Source organism: Nomascus leucogenys, chromosome 20 (assembly GCF_006542625.1).
Source record: "Nomascus leucogenys isolate Asia chromosome 20, Asia_NLE_v1, whole genome shotgun sequence".
Taxonomy (NCBI): Eukaryota; Metazoa; Chordata; class Mammalia; order Primates; family Hylobatidae; genus Nomascus; species Nomascus leucogenys.
In genome coordinates, this window is record NC_044400.1 from 82676549 (window position 1) to 82691579 (window position 15031).

Genomic DNA, 15031 nt, shown 5'->3' on the forward strand with positions numbered 1-15031 from the left:
GGCGGCCACCGTCGCAGCACTGCAGGGTGGCTGGGAGGCACTTGGACGGAGCCCTGAGATCAGAGGTGACCTGAGCCTGGCCCCATCCCCAGCTCTGAGGCCAGTCTGCTGCCTCTTGTAGGGGCACCCACCAAAGCCTGAGGAGGGGCTGGGGAGTGGCCAGGCCCTGCACTGAGGGCCACAGGGGCCAGCCCTAGGACACAGAGAGGGCGCCACTGAGACAAGGGTGCAGGATGCTGGCCTGGCCAGGCATGTGGGCACTGCTCACACCCAACACCACCCGAAGCCCAGTATACCCGAACTCTCCCGCCGGGAGGAGCACGTCTCAGCCCCTGTGGCTCCGGCCCAGCGAGGGGACATCAGGAGGGTTAGGCTGCTGGTTCTGGAGACCAGGCCTGACACACAGACACAAATGTGAGCACACACGAGCACGCACACGTGCATGCAGACATGCGCAGAAACACCAGCCTGGAAGGAAAGGATGCACTTTCATGTTTAACAAAATAAATTAAATATACGGGGCTTCAGCTCAAACTCTACATAAAATTACAGAGATCTGGGGCCGCCAGGACAGTGGGGTGGGGGGTGGTGTCTGGCCTGGACGGGGTGTGGGCATCAGCGTGGCTGAAAGACCAGGCAGGTCCCGGGCCCCAGGAGAGTCCACAGTCCCTGCAACCCAGCCCTCCTTCCATCATTATTAATATTATCTTCATTTCTTAAATATAAATACCAAGGCCCCTTCTCTGTTGGGGGAGAATGCAGTGGGGGTGAGCCACTTGCCATGGGCTCCAGCCTCTCAGGCTTGGGGCTGCTGTGCCCTCAGCCCCAGCCCCAGCCCACAGCAGTAGGGGACTCCTGTACACCCAAGGCAGGTGGCAAAAATAGCCGCCAAGGCCAGGCGGGGACAGAGGCGGGCAGGGTTGGGGGAGTGACGGTGGAGCAGGGAGAGTCCCTCATCAACTATGAGCCTCACTGCACATGCACTGCAGGCCTCACGGCACACCCTCCCAAAAGCACCTCAGTCCACGTGTCCAGGCAGCATATCGGCGTGTGTGTGTGTCCGGATAGCATATCTGCACGTGTGTGCGTTTCCAGGCAGCATATCTGTGCGCGTGTATGTGTGTGTCCGGACAGCCTATCTGATCTGCATGTGTGTGCGTCTGTGACTAGACAATGTATCTACATGTGTGTGTCCAGGCAGCATATCTGCACGTGTGTGCATGTGTCCAGGCAGCATATCTGCGCGCGTGTATGTGTGTGTCCAGACAGCATATCTGATCTGCGTGTGTGTGCGTCTGTGACTAGACAACGTATCTGCATGTGTGTGTGTCCAGGCAGCATATCTGCACGTGTGCGCGTGTCCAGGCAGCATATCTGCGCGTGTGTGTCCAGACAGCATATCTGCACGTGTGTATGCGTGTGTCCGGACAGCATATCTGTGCACGTGTGTGTGTGTCCAGACAGCATATCTGCACTTGTGTGTGTGTCCAGGCAGCATATCCGTGCATGTGTGTGCATGTGTCAAGGCAGCATTATCTGTGTGTGTGTGTGTGTGCGTGCGCGTATCCAGGCAGCGTATCTGCATGTGCGTGTGTACGGACAGCATATCTGCGCATATGTGTGTGTGTGTGTGTGTGTGTGTGTGTCAAGGCAGCATATCTGCACGTGTGTGTCCAGGCAGCATATCTGCGTGTGTGTGTGCGTGTCTAGACAACATATCTGCACGTGTGCACATGTGTGCGGACAGCATATCTGCGTGTGTGGGTCCAGGCAGCATATCTGCACATGTGTGTGCATGTCCAGGAAGCATATCTGTGTGTGTGTGTGTGTGTATGTTCAGGCAGCATGTCCTTGTATGTTCTGGCACGTCTATGTGAATGTGCATGCATTTGGGCAGCCTATCTGTGTGTCCAGGCAGCATATCTGCACATGTGCATGCGTGCATATGCGTTCAGGGAGCATGTCTGCATGTGCCTGTGTTCAGGCAGTGTGTGTGCATGTGTGTGCATACATGCATCCAGGCGGCGTGTGTCTGTGTGTGTGTGTCCAGGGGCTATGCCGCACACAGACTGCCCGGGGTGCTGGCCGTTCCTCCTCGCCATGGGTCCCCCGCCTTCATCTGCAGCCCCGTCCTCCGTTCTCCCAGTCTGCCTGTCTGGCCGGCCCCGTGCCCACCGCAGAGGCGGCGCCCTCTAGCACTGATAGTGGATGTGCTGGTGGACCTTGCCCTCCACGTGTGAGTGTGTGTGTGAGTGTGTGTGTGTGTGCGTGTGGATGTCTGTGTAGAGTTTGGGGTACAACTTAGGGCCAGCAACTGGGCCTGGGCCCAGCAAGTGCTGGGGGGCTGCCGGAGACGCATGGTCCTCACACAGCCCCACACCAGGGCCAGCGCTGAGGGCGGCCAACGAGGGAAGGTCCTTGTCTCCATTGCGGTCGCGGGCTGTCCCTGGCTGGCGGTGCCCAGGCATGGGAGGGGCAGGAGCGGGGGTGCACGGCTTCTTGGCCTGGCAAAGCCACAGGAGCACGGTGCCCAGGATGAAGACGGCGCCAGCCGGGATGCCGATGACCACAGGCCACGGCAGGCTAGTGGCTGAGGACGAGGAGGCCACAGGTGGCCCTGGCGGTTTTGGGTCTGCAAGAGCGAGAGGAAAGGAGGTAGGGAGGGGAACGCCGGCACAAAGACCAGGAGAGCGCCCCAGACCCATCCCGGGGGCTGTGGAGACGGTGCCCCGGGCTGCCCTCCCTCGGCAGATGACCTGGCCCCACGGCCCGGGAGGGAAGGGTGGGGCCCCACCCAGTGGGTGGGACGCTGGGCCCAAGGGGCGGGTCCGGGCACCGGCATGGTGTGGCGTGGCGGCCGCGCACCTGGCAGCACGGTGAGGAAGGCGCTGCGGAAGCTGTAGCCCATGGTGTTGGCGCCGAGGCAGATGTACATGCCCGCATCGTCCTGGCGGGCGCGGGTGATGAGCAGCTTATTGAGGTAGGAGCCGTCGGGCCGAGACCACACATCGCCCGTGGGCAGCACCACGAACTTCTGGCCGCCCACATCGATGGTGGAGTTGTGGCGGCCCTCGGCGCCGTACTCCACGCGCTTCAGCCACTGGATTACCGGCTTCACGTCGCTGCGCACCTTGCACTGGAAGGATGTGGTCCCCCCGAAGTCCACCGTCGTGTTCACGGGGTGCGTGCCTGTGAGCACGGGCTTGGAGCGGGTCCGCTCTGTGGGAACATGGCACGCGGGCATGGCTCCCGGGCTGTGCGGACTCTACCCCACCAGCACCCCCGGCCCACCGACACCCCCGGCCCACCGACACCCCCGGCCCACCAGCCCCCAGGCCCTGCCAGCACCCCCCGCCTGCCAGTGCCCGGGGCCACACTCACGGATCACATCCACCTTGTACGTGGCGTTGATGGCGCCTGCGCGGTTCGACACGCGGCAGGTGTATTTGCCGCTGTCCTCCGGCCGCAGGTTCTTCAGGCTCAGCGTCCACTTTTTCTTCCTGGGCTCGGCGGCCTCTGGGTGCATCAAGGCCTGGTCGTCCTTCATCCACGTGATGTCGGGCCGAGGGTGCCCACTGGCCACACACTTGAGCCGCACGGAGCTGCCCACAGGCCGTGCGATCACCCGGCGCCTCATCTTGGAGGGCTGTGTGAAGCGTGGTCGTGCTGTGGGGTGGCGTGGAGGTCAGACGACGGGGAAGCAGCCAAGGGGCCAGGACAGATGGACGCCCCCCACCCCTGGCACCCCCTGCTCACCCCACTGCTGGCCGGCGGGGTCCTCTTGACCCCCAGAGGAGCTGTCGGGCCCCAGGCTCTCCTTCCCTGGGCTAATGTCATCTGCAGAGAAACGGAGGTGCACAGGGAAGGAAGGTGAGGGGGTCCCTGAGGAGCTCCAACTCCCCCATGGTCTCTAGCGCCCCCAGCCCCATCCGGGACAGCCCTGGACACCCAGGCAGGGGGCTGCGCCACAAACCCACAGCCCAGAATCCCAGGGACAGCTGGGCAAGGGCCGCCGGCCCACACTGGGCGCAGGTGACCCTGATGGGCATGGGTGGGGCTGGAGGGCCGGCCCCCACTCTGGCTCCGGGGGGTCTGCAGGCCCCGGGGGAGGAGGGAGCTGGGCCCAGCCAGCAGCTGCAGTAACCCTAGCCTACATCAAGGGGCCGAGGGCTGGTGAACAGACGAGACTCTCATACCACCCGGTCATCGTCCCCTTTGAAAGGACTGTGGGGTGGGGGTGGGGGGACAGCCAGTTTTCCCATTCCACACAATGCTGAGGGGCAGGGCCTGCTGTGGAATGTCCCCTCCATCCACCCTGTGACAGCCGCGCCTCCACTGAGCCCAGGACCAGGCTGTCTCAGGCCGCACCCCCAGACCCTGCCGGGGCCTGGGCCAGGCTCCTGTATTCAGAAAACGGGCACATGTACCCTAAAACTTAAAGTATAATTTAAAAAAAAAAAAAAGAAAAAGAAATGGGCCAGCCTAGCTCCCAGGAGCTCCACCCGAGGGCCCCACACCCAGGAGCCCAGCGGAGCAGGCGGGGTGCCGGGTCCCTAGGTATGGAGGGTGTGTCTCTGGACACCTGTCCAAGCCCAGCGCCCGGGCCCCAGGCACAGAAGAGAACAGAAAGGCCACGCATCCCGGCGGCTCCTCTGAACCACGAAACCCGAGCCTCAAAGTCACAGCCGACGGCCGGCACACCCTGCCAAGGCCTCGGGCCCCAGCCCTTCTGTGGGACCACTGCCTGCGGCTCCCGCCCTCCGCCCTCCGCCCTCCGCCCTCCGCCGGGAGGAAGGCCCCGAGGCTGGAGCCTGACGCCTGACGGGGACAGGAATAGGACAGGACACCTGGGGGATGGTGGCAGAGGTGCAGCCAGCTGAGGTTGGGCAGGGCACCGAAGGAAGGCTTTCTGCTGGGGGCTGGCTGACTCTCAGGCCCCAGGTGTGTCCCCGTCCGCCCTCCTGCATGCCCCTGCCTGGCTCCAACCCAGCCCATGACCTCTGACTGCAGCAGCGACGAACCCAGCACGACGAGGGTGTAGTTGACGCTCAGGCTGCCGAAGCCATTGGTGGCCTTGCACACGTACACGCCGGCATCCTCCTGCTCCACCTGCTTCACCTTCAGCCCCTGGGGCAGCACGCGGAAGCGGCTCCAGCCGCTGTGGATGGTTCGGCCGTCCTTGGTCCACATGGTCAGTGGCGGTGGGTCCCCCTCCACCGGGCACTGCAGCCGCACAGTGCGGCCCAGCCGGGCCACCTGCCGCGGGATCACCTTGTCCGCCATCCTTGGGGGGCCTGCGGGTGGAAGAGGAACAGACAGTGAGGAGGGGCTTGGGGTATGGAGCCGAGGGGGGTCAAAAGGGGACCCACAGCTCAGCACAGACCTCAGGCCTGAGTTCCACCTGGGTTGCCTGCCCAAGACGAGCAGAGGGGCTGAGGTGCAGTGCCCCCGACCCAGGCCTCAGCTGCCCACACGCACCAAAGCCCTGAGCGCTGGCCCACCAAACACCACGTCAGCAGCCTCTCATGGCCGGGGCGGCCCCGTGGCCCCAGAGGCTGGCTCTTTGAGACACGACAGGGGAGCAGGGTCCTCAGAGGATGCAAAACAGCTGTGCTTGGTAGCCCTCGAAAACCACCAACCAAAAGGGCAGGGTCTCCTTCTGGTCATACAGGAAGCAGCCGTACACCCTAGGTCAGAGGGAACAGTGGCCCCCCAAGGACAAGGGCAGCAGGGGGATGGGGGGCCTGGTGGGTCCCAAAGAGGCCCCAGGCCCCTCACCTAACTCCCACCCAACCATCAGCCCAGGGCCCAGCCGGGCCTGGGCATGGGCCAGCGACCCCACAGCTATCCACACGCAACCGAGCACGGCGGGCTGCCTGAGCATGTGCAATGTGTGGATGAGAGTCTGTGCGGCACCCATGTCTCTGTCAGCGTCAGACCTGAGTTCAGGGACCACAGATGCCCAGGTCTGTCTGCCCACCCCCAAGGGCCGTACCCTGCCAGGCACCTTAGCCTTGAGGGGGCATGACCCCAAGGCCCTGGGGTCAGAGGGCAAGCCTCTGGAGAGACGTAGCTCAGGCTGGCCGTGGGCACTGCCGGCTCCTGTCTGGGGGGCAGCCCCAAGGCTGCACCTGGCAGCTAGTATGTCCTCCCACTGCCTGTGAAACCCACAGGAGCAGAAAGGCTGCAGCTCCACATGGCCACCTGCACCGTCCCACCCTACGTGCAGAAACCAAGGCCTCCTTTCCTGGCAGAAAGGAACCCACCCCGCCCCCTGCCTGGGTCCCCACCACACCCCATCCCCTGCCTGGGTGCCTCTGGGCTGGAAGGCAGGGCCGGGGTCCTGTGTGTGTGTGACCAGCCCCAGTGGGCAGTGCCTAGCCGGCCGGGAAGATGAGCCTAGAACACACAGACCCTGCAGGCCTCAGAAACTCGGGGCACCGCAGGGCCTGCACCTGGATGGAGCTCCTGGGAAAGGAGGGCCCTGCGTGCCCCACTCCCCACGTGCTGCTCCCAAGTCCTGCAGTGGCAACTGCAGCCCACTCACTGCTCTCCACATCTGAGAGGCGGCCACGGGCACCCCACAGTTCCCAGGGCATCTCTCGCCAGCCCATGGGTGACAGTGTCCATCCCTCACTGCAGCCACTGCTGTCTGGGAGCGTCCAGGCTGCGTGCAGACACACCAAGAGGTAGCAGCTGCTCCAAGCCATCTCGACGGGGCCTGGGGCCGCGTGTTCCTCTAACATGCAGTTAACAATGGCCCCGTGACGTCTCCCATCAGCGTCTTCAGACACTCAGGGAGCAGCTCCCATTCTGACCCCCAACTCTGGGGACAAGGACCCTCACAGAAAACCCCTATCACCTCTCTGGAGGCCTCCCAATCAGTGCTGATAGCACAGGGGGCGTGGCCCAGGGCCTCTGGATTCTGAGCCCACAGGCATCATCGGCCGCTGGGGCTGGGAGTGGAGACAGGGCACCTCCCTGCTGTGACCAGAAACACAAAGGGTGGGCTGAGGCTCTGGAGGGAGGGATTCTTCCCAGCCCTGGCCCACCCGGCCCACCCCAGTCCCTGGCCTCTCTGAGAAAACATGTGGGGGTCTCTTCTCTGACCCACTTCTCTCCCTCAACTCAGGACCCTCCCACCCTGGCCATGGGCCCCAGCCCTGAAGCCCCTCCTTCCCTACCCTCCCTGCAGCTCCCAGGAGGGGAAACGAGACGGCGGCTGTGGGGGGCTGCCAACCCACCTCCCCCCCAGTGTGGTTCTCTAAGCTGCCCAGGGCTGGGGGCAGCTCTGGCGAATTTGTCCCAGGGAGGAAGTGGCTGCAGGGCCCGCAGCACAGGGGCCTCCTGACCCCTTCCCAGCCTGCCCAGGTCGCAGACCCACCCCAGGTTGACCCCACCAGCACCTGTCGCTGCCTGAAATCCCACCACCCACAGGGCCTCCCGGGACCAAGGGGGAGTGGCCAAGGCCCCTGCCCAGCCCAGCCCCTGTGGCCCACAGCCTGCAGGGGTGCCTGGGCCTCCTGGCTGGCTACCTGGGCGCAGGCCTCACATCTGCATGTTCATGCGTGCACACAAGTGTTCACCCACACGACCGTCCAGAAAAAGCAAGACAGCAAGTATCTGGCCCTGTCCTGGGTGGGGGCACACTGACCCAGCCCCCGACATCCGGGGAGGGAGCCCACCTCAGAGGGTGAAAGCCCCAGTTGCACTTCGGGAAGGTTTCCCAGCCCCCACCCTGCCCCAGGCAGACAAAAACAAGGCTTGGGGAGGTAAGGGTCCCCACAGGCATGCGGGAGGCGCAGGATGACAGCCACAGACAGGGAGGCGGGACCCCTACCGGCAGTCACCGCTGAGAAAAGCGGCAGAGACAAATGACCGCCGGACGGCCGGAAGCGTGGCCCCCAGGGCCGGCCTGCAAGCGCTGTAGGCACGGGCAGAGGCAGCCGAGCCAGAGGAGCCAGCCTTATCCTAAAGCAAACAGCCTCCCTCCCTCCCCCTCGCCAGGCCTATCCCACCCCCACCTGGGCTCCCTGGACCCCCCGCAGGAGGGCCTGCCCGGGAGGAAGCCCAGCCCCCCAGATTCCTGGGAAATGAGTGCACCAGGACAGCGGCCAGGGCGCCACGCCACCTGGACGGGCGTCCAACCCACGCAGCCTATGGGGAAACTGAGGCAGGACCTGAGGGCACAGGCACCTGGTGGGAAGACCGGCCGCCTCGCACCGCAGCCAGGAAGAAACACAGGGAGATGACAGCAGCGCCGTGCCACCTCCAGGGCCGTGCACTCTGCCAAGACAGCACAGCCCTTGCCCTGCACACACACTTAGCCACAGCCAAGAGGCCCCCAGCACAGGCAGGACACCAAGGGCCACATGGGAGCCAGACATGGGGGTAAACTGAGTCTGAGACAGGGCCTCACTGCTGTCAGGTATGGAGGACTAGACTCGGAGGCGGTGGGCCAAGAAGGGGGATGCCGCCAACCCCTCCCGCCGCCCCCCACCCCTGCCCAGCTATAAAAAACACAACTAGGGAAGGAGGAGAAGCAAGGGCTCCCACAGCAGCAAGGCCCAGAGGCTGCTCTGCCTACACGCTTTGTCACACACACACTATCCCCAGACACAGAGGCTCCTCTTTCCCAGGCCCAGGGAGGACGGAGGTGGGCAGGGCCTGGGATAGAGGGGAGGAAGCTGCAGTCTGGAGGTACAGAGGCAGGACCCCCATGCGGCCTGCCCTTCCCCATCTTCACAGGCCCTCAGATCAGCTCCCCACACCTGCCCCGTCTGAAGTGCCCTCTCCAACACCCCTCACCCTGTAGCTCCTCGGGGACTCTGATGTCTCTTCTGGAAGGGCCCATCGTGGCCACGTGGTCTAAACCCACACCCAAGGCCCTCTCCCATGCTCATGGTGTCCCAAGGCCTGGCATACAGCAGACACTCAGTGGACATTCGTAGGGAGAATGGCGTGGGCGTGGGGGTGGGGGCCGGCCAGGGCAGGTACAGAGGATGCAGGGCCGGGGCTGCCCGGCTTCCCTCCTGTGGCCAGGCGGCTCGTCCCCATGAGGCCTGGCTCCTACAGGGAGCAAGGAGTGGTTGCTTCCCCAGAACACAGCCCTCAGCACAGGGAGAGACGCCCAGGTGGGGACACATGTGCAGCGTCATGACCCCTCTGTCGGGAGAAGACACAAGCTAGGACCTGGAAACGGCCTCCTCCAACTTTCCAGTGCACCCGGCACCTCCCAGGACGCCTCTACAGCCCAGGCCAGTGGTATCCACCCCTCTACAGAGCCCAGGGCAGCGCCGGCCCAGGTTGGACAGGACTCCTGACCCAGTGGGGACGACGGCGGCTTCCCGAGGAAGGAGCACTCACCGCGGCAGGGGCAGAGGCTGGCTGACAACATGGCAGGGTGGGGCATCTGTGGGGACAGACCAAGCCAGTGTGCGCCGAGGAGGGAGGGGCAGATGGAGCTGACTGCTGAGGGGCTGGCCGTGTGGCTCCCTCAACCCCAGCCCTGACCGGACACCCCTGAGTTCCCACATGGAGGGGCTGGACCAAGAGTGGCCTGGCAGCCGAACGGGGCCAGAGTGGAGCGAGGATGCCTGGGAACTGTGGGGCCCTGCACGGCCCCGAGTTTCCAGCTGGAGGAATTCTCTGGCCTGGCCCAGGACCTGGCCACGGAGTGGGGGTGGCCGGGCCCCAAGTCCTCCTGGAGAAGCTGAGTGGCCTGGGGGAAGGGGGCTCACCTTGACCAGAAGGGAGGGGAGGGGAATCAGGACACACTGTGCCAAGCCCCTAGGGGGGTGCAGAGCCGATCCAGGTGCTGAGCCTGGGGGGTGCAGAGCCCATCCAGGTGCTGAGCCTTCTGCAGCTGGCGGCCCCCCCACCTGGTTACCAAGAGGAGACACAGTGCCCCCACCACAGATGGCCACTATGTGGCTGTGCCAGGCCCCCAGGGGCACCCAGGGCAGGAGTGAGAGGGAAACCCGAGTCAGTGCAAGGGTCCGGTCCCCTCCTCAGGAAGCCAAGTGCAAGAGCGGCCGCCCCCAGGACCCAGAGCACAGGTGACCGCCACACAGCCTGCTGCCCATCAGGTGCCAGGGCCAGGCTCTGCCCCAGCCCCGGGACGCTCAGGCACACATATGTGCACCCACATACACAGTCCCAGGGCACACACAGTCACTGGCTAGCCAGGCGGCCCTCGGGGAGCAGACCCACAGGATGAGCAGGGGAACTGGGGGCCTGCAGCACACGTGGCTACCCCACAGGCTGTGCCCCAGCAAGCTGGACGCAGCATGTGGCCCACCACGCTGCCCAGCCCTGGAAGCCTTCAGGGGGAACCTTCTGCAACCCCAGCCCCAGGGCAATGCTCCCCCTCCTCGACACACCAGGGCACACAGCGGGCGCCAGAGCATCATCAGGCAGTGCCACGCCCTGGAGAGAGCCTTGCACGGCACTAAAACAGACAAAGATTCCTCCGCACCCATCCCAGTCCAGACCTCACCAGGCCCACCCAGCTTCATGCGGCCCCCACCCCCACCTCAAAACCCCAGCCTGCCTGGGTGCAGCCCCCAGGCCTCCCCTGCCAGAACTCCCCAGAGGGGCTCTGCCTGCAGACCTTGGCAGCCCTTCCCCACTTCAGAAGCAACAACAAGAATATTTCCTGAGCCCAGAACCCCCGAGGCCAGAGATCGGGGTGAGCTGATGCTCTGTCCCCTGCCAGGGCTCTTGGCCTCCAGGTGGGGCTGCCCCAACCACCGAGCAGCCCAGGCACACCGGGCACCACCACCAGGCCAGGAGCCCTTGCTCCCACTCACATGGCGGACTTCTCAAGGACAGGGCTGGGAACAGGAGGGCACCGGGCCTGTCCACTGCAGCTCCCCAGGCCCCTGCAGGCCACAGGGCATAGCCGCCCAGCCCCTCCGGGACACACAGTGATGCCTGCGTCAGGCACCCTGGGGCGTGGTACTGCGTTCCACACCAAGCCCTGCAGTCCCCACTGGGAACAGGGCAGGAAGGTTACAGGGAGTGTAGAGGGCCTTGAAGCCACTGGCTGGTGGGCCTGGACAAGGAACCCAAGCTCTCCATGGGGCCACCAGGCTGTCCTGGGGCTCACAATCTTAGAAGCCCAGAGGGTGTCACCGTGCCCAGCGGGCCCCACACCGCACACAAGGGCAGCAGCCCGGCTCCCTCTTCCCTGTCACTGTTCAGCCAATGTTCACTCCTCAGCCCCTTAACAGCACCAGGCAAGAAAAAAAGAGACTGGGCTTTCTGCCAAGATGGGCGGCACCCCCCTGCCCCACACAGGGACAATGTCCTGGAGGGAGACCCCCACCCACGCTGACTTGCTCCAAGGGGACTGGTACCCACCTCTCCTGCTAGGTCTGCACTGGCCCGTGAAGCCCCTCCTCTCCCATCCCCTGCTTCACCCCTACCCCAGCCATCCTGGATCGTGGCTCTGGGGCTGTGGCCCACCTTGGAGCCGCCTGCAGAGGGCAGCCAGGCACCCTGGGGCTTGACCAGCAGCTCCAGGGATGGCTGCCAGGGAGAGTGGCAGGCAGGCAGGGAGTGCAGCCCTGGAGGGGGCCTCTGGGGAGAGGGGTGTGGGCACACCTCTCCCTCCTGTGCTGACCCGCTGAGGCTGTCACCTGGACACACCAGGCCTGGAGTCACCGGCGGAGGCCTAGATGGGGCAAAGGAGTCCGCCCTGGGCCAAGCAGCAAGCCTGGGCTGCACAGAGGGCCAGCATGCAGCAGCCGGGGGTCCAGCCTGCGGGCAGAGCCCGCCTCTCCCAGCACGGCCGAGGTTCCTGAGCCAGGGCTGGGCAAGCCAGGGGCTGGAGGCCACGGCTGGGGAAAAACCAACATTTCCCCTCGACAGGGCCGCAGCGCGGGGCCTGCGGCTGAAAGGGAGCCTGGAGGCCCATTGATTCCCGCACAATGGATAAAGGCGTCTGCGGTCGGCGTTTCCAGGCCCAGCCAAAGGCGACTTTGTTCACGGCTCCCTCCCTCCCCCCAAGGGGACAGTGATTTATTTTCCCTTCCAGGAGTGGGGCCCCGAGATGGAAACGGGGCGGCTGGCCCGATTCCCCACCTTGCAGGGGCTGGGCCCAGCTCCCACACGTCCACCTCAGCCCGCTGCACACGGGCCAGCCACTGCCCGGAAGAGCCTGGGGCGAGGGAGCAAGGCCCTGAGGCCTGGCTGGGGGCCGAGGTCAGCACCGTGCACCCACGGCTATTGCTTCCCCGAGTACACCCTTCAGACTCCTGCTCCCACAGGGAGCCGACACTGACCACGCTACCCGCCCAGGCATGGGGCACCCCTGGACAGGCACCCTGCCCACCTGGGTCAGGGCTCAGCTTGCCCACCGCAGCTGGCCGGGTGCAGAGGACAGGGGAATGGCCTCCTAGGCAGGCCGCTCCGAGCTGGTCCCCAAGGCCATGCTTGCAAAAGTTCAAAGGTGGCACTTCTCAGAAACCCCTGCAACGACTTCCTTCAGAGTTATTTGTGAAAGGCATTTCATCCAGAACCTCTCAAGTTCCCACTGTGAGAAATGAAATGGAAAGGGAGACAGCCAATTCCTATCTTTTTTCAAATTGGAAAAAAAAAAAAAAAGGCAGTTTAAGACAAATCCACCAAGATTGTGAAACTTTGGGAAAAGAGGAACTTTTAAAATATGATCTGAGTCTAGCGATGTGCCGATTCCAGAACTTATGACCCAGCGGGAAATGGCTTTTCAAAAATAACCCAAGCCCTCTGCATGCTGGTCCTTGGCTTAACGAAGGTGCACAGTGGGCTGTTCAGAGCAGGAGAAACACACTTGGATGGACCTCGCACCCTAGTCCACGCTAGAAAAATCAGCACAGTCTGGCAGAACCTCCTCCCCACCTCCACCCACACCACAGAGGCCCCTGCCCTTGGAAAGCGGCTTGATCCCAGCTCCCCAGTGCCGCCAGGGCCTTTGCCACGCAAAGCCAGGGCTGGATATCCTCGGCCCCAAGGCCGCAGCTGAGGAGGACGAAGGCGAAGGGGGTGGCCGCTGGGGCGTCTCCACAAAGAGGCAGGCTCTGCCGCCCACTGCCATGGCTGACCCTGGCCATCCACGAGTCAGCTTCGGCCCCAGCCAGGGACCATGGCAGGACAGAAGCCACCAGAGCCTCCCTGGCCGAGTGGCCAGAGGACAGGCAGGTGTAGGGATGGGGGAGGCCAAACAGATCAAAGAGAATGCAAGTCCAGGCCGCTGGCCGTGGTGGGGGCTCGCCCAGTATGGCCTGAGTGCCCACACAGCCCAGGACGCTGCCGGGCCCTCAGAGCAGCCGCCCAGCCAGGCCCATGTGGGCAGGCGGGGGGGTGGGGGGGTGCTGTGGCATAAGGCCCACCTGGCCACCACCCGCCACCCAGCACCCGAACGTGCCCATATAAGGCCAGGTTGGACGCGGCGCCCTTGCTGGGCGGCAGGGGAGGGGTGCGAAGCCTCAGGACTGGTGGACACAGCGCTGACAATCCTGAGTGGTCAACACGCCCAAAGGGCCGGCCTGGCCACAGGTCCCGCCTAGCCACGGGGGCAGCCAGCGCTGTGCCCGGATCCTGGAACATGGCGGGCATGAGTCTGCGGGCACACGTCACCCATCGGCTCCGGATGCCCTTGCTGGGGCTGGGACCCAGTGCATGGCTGCCACTTAGATGTCGGTGGCGTGAGGACGTACCAGGCCAGCACAGTGGGTGCCCAGAGGCACGCAGTCCTGGGGTGCGTCGCGGCTCTGGGAACTTGTCCACACAACTGCCCTGCACGGCCCAGGGCAGACGGCTAGGTCGGCTGGGGGACTGGGGGTCAGTTTCAGCCCCAGACACCAAGTATATCACCAATATCTCCCACAGCCCATCCTGCCTTCCGTGGGGGTCTCTGCAGGTTCCCAGAGTCCTTATCGGGTCCACTGTGGCCACAAACCGCCCACTCCCCGGGAATCCACAGGTGATTAGCTGCCCTGGACTGCAGGAACCAGTATGAAAGTGTTTGCAAGACCAGGAAGCTGTCCTGTGGGGCCAGGGCTAGAGCCCACCTGGCCAGCAAGCACGCGTGGGAGGAATCCCTCCAGCCAGCTAGGGGAACCCCGGTGGGTGCTGCGGACAGCCCATGGGTGAGGGGGCCCTGGAAGGAAAGGGGCCTGGTAAGCGGGGCGGCAGGGGCGGGGCATGGCGCGTGCCAGGCGGGCACTGTGGCAGGGTTCAGGGCCGGGCGGGAAGGGGGCGGCGCTGGCGGAGGCCAGGCTGGCCGGGCTGGGTGCCAGAACTCACCTCGGGCGGCGGCAGCCCGCGGGAAGGCCCCCAGCAGCAGCGGCGGCAGCAGCAGGAGCAGCAACAAGGGGCTCGGCGTCATCTCGGCCTGTCCGGACCTGGGGACATCGGGGGCGCCGTCAATAATGCGTGGAACTGGGAGATACCGCCCTCCCCGGTCCCGGGCCGCGCGGATCAGGGGTCTGGCCCCCCCTCCCCACAGGCCCTCCCCGCCCGCCCTCCAGGCGGAGGAAGCCGCGGCGGGGAGAAGCTGTGGGTATCAAAGGCAGACAAAGGGTTTACACTAATTACCGGGCTCCCCCGCCGCCCCCCCTCTCCAAACACCGTCTGGATTCCTGGCGCTTGTAACTCCGGCCCTGCCCGCAGGACACACAACACCCAGCGCCCCGCAGATAATCGCCTGCGCCATTAGCGGACAAATTTGCGCTGGGGGGCCCACGTGGGGCGCGGGGGCGGGGGCGGGGCAGGCCGGGGGCCCGCGGGAGCGGCGGCGGCGCGCGTGACCGGTGCCCAGCGGGGGCTCCGAACCCGCCCCTCCTGGCCCCCGCCCCGGACCCCCGCCCTCCCCCGTCTGCCCACCTGGGGTCGCGGCCGCGCGCGGGGGGCTCACCTCGGCAGGGGTCTCAGCGGGCGAGCGGGCGGCGGGGTCAGGGCCGGGCCCGCGGCGTGCACTCCGCGGTCATCGCCGCCCCGGGCGCCGCATCCCGCCGCCCCGCGCCCCCGGGCCCGGCCTCGGGGCGGG

The 15031-nt window shown here is 65.1% G+C and overlaps 1 protein-coding gene across 1 annotated transcript; it reads right to left on the reverse strand.

Annotated features, from left to right (window-relative positions):
• Positions 1 to 1992: 1992 nt before the first annotated feature.
• Positions 1993 to 15031, reverse strand: FGFRL1 (fibroblast growth factor receptor like 1). Its single transcript, XM_030801189.1, has 7 exons — positions 14900 to 15031; positions 14290 to 14387; positions 5022 to 5294; positions 3757 to 3837; positions 3382 to 3666; positions 2866 to 3219; positions 1993 to 2632 (listed from the first exon to the last, which is right to left on the reverse strand). The coding sequence occupies exons 2-7, from the start codon at positions 14369 to 14371 to the stop codon at positions 2193 to 2195; spliced, it is 1515 nt and encodes a 504-aa protein (XP_030657049.1). The 5' UTR covers positions 14372 to 14387; positions 14900 to 15031; the 3' UTR covers positions 1993 to 2192.